Source organism: Lepidochelys olivacea, assembly GCF_965140295.1.
Source record: "Lepidochelys olivacea isolate rLepOli2 genome assembly, chromosome: 26".
NCBI lineage: Eukaryota > Metazoa > Chordata > Testudines > Cheloniidae > Lepidochelys > Lepidochelys olivacea.
The window spans coordinates 14,734,814-14,747,200 of record NC_140436.1 but is presented as its reverse complement, the minus strand read 5'-3'; the positions used below and the strand labels follow the sequence as shown (position 1 = coordinate 14,747,200).

Genomic DNA, 12,387 nt, shown 5'->3' with positions numbered 1-12,387 from the left:
CCCACAGGGGAGCCATGGCAGATTATCCCTGCCCCAGGAACCAGAGGCCTCTCGCCCCAAAGCTGCCCTGCTCCTGCTCACCGACTCTGCATAGACCCCGATCTTCCCCTCAAAGTGCCTCATGAACTCCTGGCTGTCGGACACCAGACTGAGCCACATCCGCATCCGCAGCTGGCCATGGATGGTGTCCTTCCCGTCACTCTGGGGGCTCTGCAAGAGGAAGGCAAAGGGGCCGCGCTGCACCCGCTCCAAATGCAGCCACCAGGCGTGGGCAGGGCCGGCTCTCCCCGCAGCCCGAGGCGAGCGAGAGGGGCGGAGATCCTGGCCCGTCTCCTACCTTCAGGAAGAGGGTGTGGGTTTTCCCACACAGCTTGCCACAGGCGCAGGGACCGGCCTTGGAGAACATGATGGTGTGAGCCTTCACCCGGGCATAGGCCACCCGCTTCTCCTTGCACAGCATCCAGATCGCCACGTCGGGCATGCTGGCTTGGGCCTGGGCGTGGCAGCACGTCAGGAGAGAGAAGAGACGGCACAGATGCTATTGCAGGATACTCCTGGGCTGCTCTCCTTCCCATGGCAGGGGCTGTGCCAACTCAGCCCCTTAGGGTCCCCCCTCATGCCAGCCTGGCCCCCCTGCTAGGCCTGTCTGCAGGGGCAGCCCCCAGGGTGACCAAAGAACCATCCTGCCCTTCTGCGAGCTCTGCAGCACTGACTCAGCATCACGCCTAGCTCCCAGCGACCCAGGGAACGAACAGCAAGGTCAGAGACCGCAGAGCGCGGGCCCCATGGCTAAGCATGCCTCCCTTCTCCTCCGGAACAGGTCTGGAGGATGCTCAGCCCGGGAGAGCTACAGACCTGCCGCTATGGGGCTGCCACTGCAGAACTGCACAAGTTTCAGGAGGCAGCAGACACTAGGGGAGAGGCTGGTGGGCATGGCCGCTTGGGGATGGTGTCTGGGGGAGGGGCGCAAGGCCTTGGCATACCTCCGGAGTGACCGAGTTGATCCTCTGCAGCCAGTCCTCTACCTTGAGGATCAGGGTCTTTGGGTTAGTCCCAGTGCTCAGCCTCTCTGCAGACCTGGCTACTTGGTGGAGGAGCCGACCACGCAGGTCCCTCAGCTGTTGATCCAGGACTGTGGCTGTCATCCGACCTTCCAAACTGGGCAGCAGCCTTCTGCAAGGAGCATCAACAGGGAGAGGTCAGAATTCCCTCACTGCCACCAGCTACCCAGGGCAGAGAGAAGGGGGGTCTGAGAACTGACCTGCCCCTCGGCTCACAGGTGGAGAGATGAGAAATGTGGAACTGACCCACGGCATCATGTAGGTCAGAACTGGAAAAGACGTGGCCCGCCCCGCTCCTGGCCAGGCAGGATTGCTCCCTGCCGCACTTTGGCAGTGTTTTGTCCAGTCCAGTTTTACATGTCCCAAGCGATGGACATCCCACCCCGGTCCCACATCCTCACAGATCTCACTGGCAGGAAGCTTCCCCTGACAGTCAGCCTTCGGTTTCCATTTCTCAGTTCTGTCCCATCGCTCCTACTTACCCCGCGTTCCCACCCTAAACAACCCCCTTTCCTCCTTGGGGTTCGCACCCCTCAGACTTTTCCAGACTATTATCACTTTCCCCATGCCCCAGACACTGCTTAGCTCAGGTGTAACCCTGTTAGCTCTCCAGCCCCATTTCTCCTAACTCCTCCCAGCTGGAAAATACCCTTCTGGAGATGAAGACATGTCATGAGGACAGAGCCTGAGCTCCACGCTCAGCTAGGAAGCCAATAGATGGTGCGGACATGGACAGACACTGGAGATCCAGCATGGGAGAAAGGCACTGAGAGAGCTTGCACCATAGTCTGGCAATCAAAAGCCCAGAGTTGCCAACCTCTGGAGACAGGATCGTACGATACATCCTTCTCGTACAGTTCTGGAGCCCCTTCGGTAATAAATGATACTTTGCCCTTCTACGGCATCTTCCCCGGGAGGATCTCAAGGCCAGGTGCTCGCAGATTGCGATCTCTGTCCCACTGGTGAAAATCTGGAGTGACTCCACTGAGGTCAATGTTGCTACTAGGGAAACTGAGATAACACGAGGTGTTATTCCCATTCAACACAGTGAGGATCTAAATCACAGAGATTAAGGGCCAGGTTTCCAAAGGCGCTCAGCACATTGGGGGCATGTAGGGTGCTGCACACTTGGAAATCTGGCTCTGAGGTCTGGTGTAAGGCTGGCCCATGCTGTGTTCAGGGTCACCCAGAGCCAGTGACAGCGTGGGGAATGGAACCCAGGAGTCCTGACTCACCGTCTGGGTACCATCGGCAAAGCACAGAGAGATCCTGGAGAGCTACAGGAGTGCAAAGCAATTTATTACTTTATTACACATCCTCAGAGATAAAAGCTGTTCACACTCCTGACCTGCCCACACGGGGGTGTCTATACTGCAATTAAAAGCCCACGACTGGCCTTTGCCAGCTGACCTGGGCTTGCGGGGCTCAGGCTTGTGGTCGGCTCAGGTTGCTGCTGGAGCTCTGGGACAGTCCCATCTCACAGGGTCCTAGAGCCTGGGCTCCAGCCCGAGCCTGAATGTCTACACTGCAACTGAACAGCCCCTTAGCTGGAGCCCCGCGAGCCCTAGTCAGCTGGCCCGGGCCAGCCATGGGGGTCTAATTATAGTGTAGACATACCCAGGGAGACCAACACTTAGTGCCCTGGCTCACTTGCAGTCCTCCAGCAGCTCTTCCAGCAGCTTCTTCCAGATGTTACCCAAAGATGGATCCTCGGCGTTTCGGACGGATCTCAGAGCATCCAGATTCAATTTCTGATGGAGAAGGAAATTAAGTCAGACTTTATCTGCGGCTCATCCTCCAACCGGTGGGCCAGGGCACAGTGCAACTAGGGCTTGATTCAGCTCCCAGTCAAGTCTACAGGGAGTCGTTCCATTGACTTTAATGGACATTCTTCCCTCAGGACAGATCCAGTATTTGGGTCCACCTCGAGCTGTGAAGGGGAGGAGCTTAAAGAGGAGCCACAGGAAGAAAGGAGCGAGGAGAGCCTGTGCACGAGGGGTTTGGGTGTGGCTGGCGTGGGAGCTATACGAAAGTTATAATAGTCATTAGAGGTAGAAAAGGCCTGTTAGTGCCCATCCAGGCCATCTGCTGTGAATGCCGGATTGTTCTCTACTGTACACATGCCAGGGTTTGGTCGAGTCGAGTTTTTATTGTCTTCCACCCATAGGTGCTGGAACTAGGGGTCCTGCCACACCCCATGGCTTGAAGTGGTTTCCATTGTATCCAGGGTTTACAGTTTGGTTCACTGGCTCCCAGCCCCCCTGCTTCCATCCCTTTCCTTGGGAGACAGACGATTCTACAGCCTAATACATCCTGCTGTTTAATTCCACCCCTCACTCCTCACTCCCCCTCCTTGTGCCCCTAACCAGCCCTTCTCCTTCCTTGGCATTTTACCCCGTAACACACTTGCAGACTGTTATATTCCTGCCCGTAGTCACCACTTAGCCAAGCGAGGGCCAGTTAATCAGTTGAATCGTCCCCTGCAGGCTCACCCCTCCAGCCCCTTGACGGTTTTTGTTGCTCCTCTCTGAGCTCTCTCCAGCCTGCCAATATCTCTCTGGCGTTGAGCTGTCCACAGCGTTCCAGATATGCTCGCATCAGAGCTGTCCCCTGCGGGCTCTGTGATGGGGTGCCCCTCTGCATGCAGCCCCAGAACTGCACAACCCCTTTCTGCTGCTGTCCCTCATCCCAGATTCATGCCTAGCTTTGCAGCCTGATCTCGGTGATTTGCCCTGCTCCCTGCAGAGCCAGGACCTGCACTCACCAGCCTGTCCCGTGTGGAGTGCATGATGTTCAGGGTGTCCATGTAGTAGCTAGCGTCCTCCCAGAAAGAGGTGATGGCCACCATTGGCTTGGTGTCGTACCACGGCAGATAGTGATAATGGTTTCCTGGACAGCAGGAAGGAAAGTGAATGAACCACTTGGCTCAGGGGAGCTCAGGCATGTTCCTTAGGGAGATGCTGGGTAGAAGCAGGCTGGGTGAGTTAATATTAGCAGCGTGCACCCTATGCAGCTTCTCTCCCCTGCTGCTGGCCCTGGGTTTGTAGGGCCTGACACGTGTCACTCTGTGAGGGCCCCATGACAGCTTGAGGAATAGGTCTGTGTCCAGTTATGAATTCCAGCTGGTTGTATGAACACGGTTTGTAACTGTAACCATCACTGGGGATTAGGTCCCATGAACTAGACAGGGAGAGAGGGCTTGTCTGCACATGTCGTTATTCCAGAATAGCCTCTGACCTGTCAATTTACAGCCTGCCTTAAGTATAGACAAGCCCTGAGGAAGCTCTGTTGGGAAAGGCATGATAAGGCCATCAGGAGCTATCACCAGTGCATGGCTCTCGCCGAGTGAACCATTGCCTTTGCGTGGACTCTCTACACAGAAACCTGTCTGGGGCAGGGGGCTGGAATCCCCGCAGTCTGGGATGATGGAGAGCGGCAGCATCTCCACTTGATTCCCTGCCCCAGAGGGGCTGAGACCGCTTTAAAAAGGAGTGCCTCTCCAAGCCAAAGGAGCAACTGGGGAGTGTAGGTGAGGGGTGGGGCTGGGACACTGGTGTCAGAGTCTGGGTGGCTGGACTGTGGGTTCCTACTGCCAAGGTGGATGTCAGATACAGGGTCTGCACCTGGGACTATGCCCGAGGGATCCAGAGCAGGGACACTGATCACTCACCACTCAGACGACCCAGGGGGTTAGCAACACATGGGATGCAATGGTTGGATCTCCTCACAACATAGAATTATAGAATATCAGGGTTGGAAGGGACCTCAGGAGGTCATCTAGTCCAACCCCCTGCTCAAAGCAGGACCAACCCCAACTAAATCATCCCAGACAGGGGTTTGTTAAGCCTGACCTTAAAAACCTCTAAGAACATAAGAACGGCCATAGTGCATCAGACCAAAGGTCCATCAGGCCCAGTATCCTGTCCTCTGACAGTGGCCAATGGCAGGTGCCTCAAAGGGAATGAACAGACAGGTTATCATCAAGTGATCCATGCCCCATCATCCAGTCCCAGCTTCTGGCAAACAGAGGCTAGGGACACCATCCCTGCTCATCCTGGCTAATAGCCATTGATGGACCTGTCCTCCATGAATTTATCTAGCTCCCTTTTGAACTCCATTATAGTACTGGCCTTCACAACACCCTCTGGCAAGGAGGTCCAGAGACTGACAGTGCATTGCATGAAAAAATACTTTCTTGTGTTTGTTTTAAACATGCTACCTATTAATTTCATTTGGTGGCCCCTTGTTCTTGTATTATGAGAAGGAGTAAATAACACTTCCTTATTTACTTTCTCCACACCAGTCATGATTTTATAGACCTCTATCATACCCCCCTTAGTTGCCTTTTTTCCAAGCTGAAAAGTCCCAGTCTTATTCATCTCTCCTCATATGGAAGCTGTTCCATGCCCCTAATAATTTTTGTTGCCCTTTTCTGAACCTTTACCAATTCTAATATATCTATTTTGAGATGGGGCGACCACATCTGCAGGCAGTATTCCAGATGTGGGCGTAGCATGGATTTATAGAGAGGCAATATGATATTTTCTGTCTTATTATCTATCCCTTTCTTGATGATTCCCAACATTCTGTTCACTTCTTTGACTGCTGCTGCACATTGAGTGGATGATTTCAGAGAACTATCCATGACTCCAAGATCTCCTTCTTGAGTGGTAACAGCTAATTTAGACCCCATCATTGTATGTGTATAGGAAGGAGATTCCATCATCTCCCTAGGTAACCCATTCCAGTGCTTCATCACCCTCCTAGTGAAAAAGTTTTTCCTAATATCTAACCTAAACCTCCCCCACTGCAACTTGAGACCATTGCTCCTCGTTCTCTCATCTGCTACCACTGAGAACAATCTAGATCCATCCTCTTTGGAACCCCCTTTCAGGTAGTTGAAAGCAGCTATCAAATCCCCCCTCATTCTTCTCTTCCGCAGACTAAACAATCCCAGTTCCCTCAGCCTCTCCTCGTAAGTCATGTGCTCCAGCCCCCTAATCATTTTTATTGCCCTCCGCTGGACACTTTCCAATTTTTCCACATCCTTCTTGTAGTGTGGGGCCCAAAACTGGACACAGTACTCCAGATGAGGCCTCACCAATGTCGAATAGAGGGGAACAATCACGTCCCTCGATCTGCTGGCAATGCTCCTACTTATACAGCCCAAATTGCTGTTAGCCTTCTTGGTAACAAGGGCCCACTGTTGACTCCTATCCAGCTTCTCATCCACTGTAATCCCTAGGCCCTTTTCTGCAGAACTGCTGCCCAGCCACTCAGTCCCTAGTCTGTAGCAGTGCATGGGATTCTTCCATCCTAAGTGCAGGACTCTGCACTTGTCCTTGTTGAACCTCATCAGATTTCTTTTGGCCTAATCCTCTAATTTGTCTTGGTCACTCTGTATCCAATCCCTACCCTCCAGCATATCTACCACTTCTCTGGCTGGTGTGTCCAGAGACTGGGACTGGCCCCAGCCCAGATAGAAGGGGCTCATGGCAATCTGCCCCCCAGGAAGAGAGCTCGTCAAACATTTTCCAATAAACATTTTTCTATTGGAAAATGCCACTTTGTCAAAACTGAACGTTTCTGTGAGAACGGGGTGATTTGGACATCATTTCATTTAGGAAAAAAATTGACTAGAAGTGTTTCAAGAAGCTCAAACCAGAACATTCTGACCTTATGGGAGCAGAATGTTTGGTTTCAAAATTGATATTTTTGTAATATAAAATTAAAGCAGTCGAAATCAGAAGGGAATGTTTCCGTTTGATTGAAACCGGAACACTTCAACTGACCCCAGTGACATTTTCTGGATAATTTCACTTTACAGAAAAGTTTGGAATTTTTTTGTTTTCATTCTGACTTGGAAGAGGAACAACCACTGAAATGTCTGGATTTCCTGCAGAACGGAAATTCTGCTCTCTCTGAATCTGGCTCTTCAATCCCTCCATCTCAACAGAGCTCTTCCTTCTCCTGACTTCCTCCCTGCTTTCCCACCCCATCTTGCGCTTCCTGGCCAGCCTGTCTCGTCTCCCCTTTCCTTGCCTTGCTCCTACCGTCAAACACAGCTTGGCTGTACTGGGTGGTTGAGGAACAGGGCTTGCATGTCACGTCAAACTTGTTGCCATAGTTCCCGATGCTGACCTCAAATTGGATTAGCTCCTTGATAGCGGGCAGCATGGTGGCTGAATAGAAGATGGCACACAGGCCATACTTGCGCCGGGACAAGTATCGCTGGCAAAGGAAAGACCCAACAGGCAGGGTTAGGATGGGGAGGGAGCAGGTGATGGTGTCTTGGTCACTATCACCTGTCCCTGCTGGTCATCAGCAAGGACCCAACCTGAGACCCGCTGCAGCAAAAGCACCAGCCTCTGCTGTTTGAGTTAAAGGAGTGACAGCCCTAGCTGATGGCAGTAGCAGGCTTGTATCCTCTGTGTGGGCCAGTCACCAGCAGGAGATGTGATCATACTGTGTCATTCTATACCTTGGGGGAGCATCCTGGAACCCCCATATTCCTCATTTTCATATAATTGTGATCTTACATATAAAGCAGGCCTTGTAAGGTATCAGGGGAAAGGTTATGATCTGCTGAAAGTCATTTCTCTGTCCATAGATGTGTATCATTAACGCATATGAAGTTGTGAGAATTGTGTTGTATGGTGGTCACTCAAACATGCTGTAAGTTGGGGAATCAGCGAGATATTAGCTATCCAGAGGCAACATCAAGGAAAGAATCAACGCCCGGGCAGGGTGTCAAACAACCCATCAACAGCCATTGTCCAGCAAGGGAGCGACAATGCAATGACTCACCTGCATGAGGCCACACCAGGGGAATTGCTCAACCTTGCATAGTTGCCAACTTTCACGCGGTAAATAAGCACCCCGACTTTCACAATAAGCCAAAAATCAAGCAAATCCCATTTCAAAACAAGGCCAAAACAAGCCATTCCCTAGGAACCCCAACACCCTACGTCACTAGATTCCCCCAGCATGCAGTCTGGGACTGTGGTGGGCCCGCTGTGCACCCCTGACTCTCTCCGCTCCTTGCCCCTGTTTGCCAGGAGCTAATAAAACAAAAGAAGCAACAAGCTACAACAAGCAACAAGCTACAAGCCAAAAACTAGCCAACAAGCAACTCACAAGCCAATTAAGCCAAAAACAAGCCCAATTTCTGCATTTTTTTCGCAGGTTTGGCATGTCTGCAACCTTGCTGGGTGACTCAGCAATGCCCCCAGACATGCCTGGACTTGTGTTCTCCAAGCACATGGACGAGGGTGTAAAACAGACAGAGTGGACACACACTGGGCCTTCTCCTGGCCCCACCTACGCTGCAAGCAACCAAGACACTGAGAAGAAGACAAGACTCCAACAGAGGAGACTGGCCCAGGTTTAAGGAACAAACCTGTATATTGAGGATTGCAATATCCAGGGGGGTGAGAAAAACTGCTTCATCTAGATGTTGCTCACTCTAATCGGGTTGAGAGTTCAGACTGCGTGCTGATATTTTACTTCTTTTGGTAACTAACTCTGACTTTTTGCCTGTCACTTAAAGTCTACCTTTTATCATCAATACATTTGTTTAATTGTTTATCTTTATCAGTGAGTTTGTATGAAGTGTGGGGCAAATCTGCTCAGGTTTGACAAAGGCTGGTGTCTGTCCACTTTCCATTGATGAAGTGGTGACAGTATATTCCTGGGGTACAGTGCTGGGAGCTGGGGGGATTTGGCTGGTGCCTTTCTCTGTGTGATCCATGAGTGGCTCTGGGAGCATTCATGCAATTTAGCTGGGGGTGGGGGCTCCACATGCGGTTATGCTGAGTGATCACAGCGCCTGGGGGGGTTTGCTGCTGGTCACTAGCCAGGCATTGTGAGAGAGAGCCCAGGCTGGAGAGAGTTCAGGAGGCACAGTGGTCCCACGGTCCCAGGCTGCACCCGGGGATATCCCGTCACAGCGGCGCAGCGAGCAGTGTGAAATACACAGCTTGTTGTACTGAGCAAGATTTGCACTTCATATATTGGTGTAAAGGCTTTAAGTGTGGTGGCTAAGGACAGTCAGGAGGAGGCTACCGGTTTGTTATTTTCTGTTTGCTTGTTTCAGGAAAGGGAAGTAGGGACAGAAAAGCAGGAAAATGAGTGAAAGCAGAGAAGTGATTGCGAGGTGGAGCTTTTTAGGCTGCAGGTTGCAGAAAAAGAAAGAGAACACGAGAGAATATTGCTACTAAAGAAACTGGCCATGGAGGAGAAGGAAAGAGAGAGAGAGAAAGAGAGAGAGAGAAAGAGAGAAAAACCACAAACTGGACTTGCTAGAGAAGCAGAACCAGAAACCACTGACCCCAACCATTCCCATCACTCCAAAAATCCGCAGTTGGGACCACCGATGGCCTGCATACGAGAAGACCAATCTCTGCACTGCAGTTGGAGGCAACACCACCTCGGGAAGGGATGGGGGCGTGATGCCTGCCAGGGAGAGAACTGTCCAGGTTGTTAGCGGCCAGCAAATTTCAGCTGAACCAGAGACAGACCCAGCTCTAGGGAGCAGAGAGAAATGGGTCCCAGAGGAGAGCCCAGAGAAGGGGCAGGGAATCTCAGAAACCACTGAGGTGGGTGAGGATTCCTGTGACTCTGTAACACAGGGAAGCAGGGTGCTTCCAAGTATGGGAGGGGCTGAGACAAGCTCCTTTCCAGCAGAAGGCGACATGCCCTCAGGCGCAGGGGCAGGAGAGGGGTGGTCAGTGATTAAGGAAACTGTCCCAGTTGTTAGCTGGAAGGGTTCTGCAGCTGAACAAAAGATAGAACCCTTCCTAGGGAGCACAGAGAAATGTGTCTTGGGAGCGGGCCCAAGGGAGGAAATGGGGGAAGGAATAGTGGGAGTACAGGAATGTCTCCACCCTAGACACTTGGGGCAGGATGCCCAGGACACTAGCAGGATGGCTGGTCAGCATCTGTCACCCAGGCACTCAGCCCATGACCCAGGTTTTGAGAGGGATTTGTGTAACTGACCTCCTGGAGGGGAGCAGTCACACAGCTGACTTCCCAGGGACAGAGAAAGGGGTGGCGGAGGGCACCCCAATCCAGGTTCCAGTTTTTCAGGATGCTATTCCTGATAACTGTTTGGAAAGTAACTGTGTCTCTTTACATCAAGATGCAGCTCCAACGCCTGTGACAGCAGAGGAGTTGGGACCAGGAAATTGCCAGGTGGTCATTTGTGAGAATGCAAATGACCCTATGGGCGGGGACGGTGAGGGGGGGGGGTTCCCCCAGGCGGGTGAGAGTCAGGGAGAAGTTATGGGAAAGCTGCTGAGAAAAGGTGAATCTGATTGAAGGTTAAACACCCCTAGCCCAGAGAGCAGGGATCACAGCCCTCTAGGGGGCAGGGAAGGACTCAGTGCAGGGAGGGGGAAACACAGGGTAACCCACAAAAGGGAGCTGGATTTTCTGCATATGTACAGTTCAGGGGTTGGGAGACCGCTCCCCAAAGGGCCAGCCAATGTGCAGGATCCCCCTGAACACCTATCTTGCCAGACCCTGAGGCACCAAAATTCCAGAAACATGATTAAATTAAGAACCCAGGCAGAGGGGAACACTGGAGGGAAAGAAAAGCCAGTGACTGATGACACAGGAAAGAGTCAAATGACACCCTGGGGTTCCTGTTCTCTAAGTCACATACCCACCAGGAACACACACGGCCTCTGATCCCGGTGGGGAAAGAACCAGACTCATGGGATCACCAGTGATGGGACCTTTGGAGGGAGGCTTTGCCGAACCTCAGGCTGCAGCCCTTCTGTACTTTCCTAGGCACACGGGGATTGCCAGATGGGATCAGGCCCCATCTAGCCCCATGTCCCACAAGGGCCACCACCACCTGCTTCAGCAGAAGGTGCAAAAACCTCACAGTCACAGATGTGGGATAATCTGCCCCCATGATGGTCTCATTCTCACCCTGGAAAGTTAGTAGCTACACCCTGAAGCTTGGGAGGTTTTATCTCCCTTCCAAAAAGGTATTACAGCGCTTTATTTTGTCATTCCCCATCTACATTTCCTCTGAATGAGGAGGCCAAATGTTCTGTCTCAGATGTCCCTGGTAGCAGAGGCTACAGAGCTGCTGAGAGGTGCGTTGGTGGGGAAGGACCAGGGATGGTTGTGGCATGGTCAGCGTAACTGGGTGAGATGTGCTCCAACCTCTTTCCAATATTCTCCCAGCACCAAGAGGACAGATTCTGGGGCCCTGCCTTTCTCACGGATACAAGACATGTTTTGTTGTCAAGTTCAAGTCTGCTCTGAGACGTGGCAGTAAGAACCGCACGGTGAGTTTATTATGGTTCCTATCTCAAATGGGCTCAGGGGCCATGTGAACATGTGTTTCTGTCTAACTGCTGTGGGCTCCTGGAAGAGCCATTGGGAAGCTCCCAGGGCAATCACTGCTCATACAGGGCTGGCTGGGATGCTCACACAGCATTACAATTCATAGATGATGTGCAGCTTCCCTTCTGCTGGAACTGTTTCCTGAGAAGCTTTGTCCCCCTGCTCCCCTTCCCAGCCCCGTTCGCTGTTAGGCCATGGCTGGCTGGGGTGTTGGGGTCACACACTCAGTCAGGGCTAGTTACCTCCACCCTGGCAATAGCTTCTGCAGGGATCTCCTCTATTTCCTGTTCGGGGGTCCTATCCATGCTGGTGTTTAATTCCACTAGAATCCGACCTCGATAGGCCACCCCTTCCTCCTGGAAGACAAATGGGTCCTCAGAAGAGGGGCGGGAAGGGGATAGAAGAACAAGGGAATGGGAGACCCTGTAAGAGGGGTAAGAGAAGAGAGGGAGGAGCACCGGGAAACTTTTCTCACTCTTTTTCCAGGCCTGACATCAAGCGCAAACAGCACAAACAACTGTTTGAGCCCCTCACTGAGATGTTTACGGGGGCTCCATGCAGGCCAGGCTCTGCAGCTCATGGGACAACTCAGGGCAGCAAGAGGCAACTTATGGGCCGAGCAGGAGGAGAAAGGTCTCTGGCAGATTTCTTCCTGTTGCAGATTGCCCCCCTCCCAGGTCTGCCCCTGCTCCTTCAGACCTCTTTGCCACCCCTCCTAACTTCCCCTTCAATAACAGCCAGAGGTAGCTCAAGCTGACGATGCAGGCTGGGAGCATTAGTAGGCTGGAAGTGGCCTGCTGTCCCAGGAGCGACCATGCCTCCGTGCCTTGTGCTCAGAGGGGAAGGCGGAGGACAGACACTGTGTGTGTTTGGGGAGATGGGCTGTCACCTACTGGTCACCCTCTCATTCCCCCGGTACAATTCACCATTCTCTGGAGCAACTTGGGGAACTGTAGGGTGCTCCCGT

The 12,387-nt window shown here is 52.4% G+C and overlaps 1 protein-coding gene across 1 annotated transcript in view; it reads right to left on the bottom strand.

Moving 5' to 3' along the window:
• The window catches only part of FER1L5 (fer-1 like family member 5), an 81,252-nt gene that overhangs the window by 36,643 nt on the left and 32,222 nt on the right, over window positions 1–12,387 (bottom strand). Inside the window, exons 20-28 of the mRNA XM_084614983.1 lie at window positions 11,663–11,776; window positions 7,115–7,292; window positions 3,826–3,950; window positions 2,712–2,812; window positions 1,961–2,072; window positions 1,711–1,763; window positions 984–1,173; window positions 338–493; window positions 82–210 (exon numbers count right to left, since the gene is read on the bottom strand). Coding sequence (XP_084471109.1) covers window positions 82–210; window positions 338–493; window positions 984–1,173; window positions 1,711–1,763; window positions 1,961–2,072; window positions 2,712–2,812; window positions 3,826–3,950; window positions 7,115–7,292; window positions 11,663–11,776 — 1,158 coding nt within the window. The remainder of the gene's footprint in view (window positions 1–81; window positions 211–337; window positions 494–983; window positions 1,174–1,710; window positions 1,764–1,960; window positions 2,073–2,711; window positions 2,813–3,825; window positions 3,951–7,114; window positions 7,293–11,662; window positions 11,777–12,387) is intronic.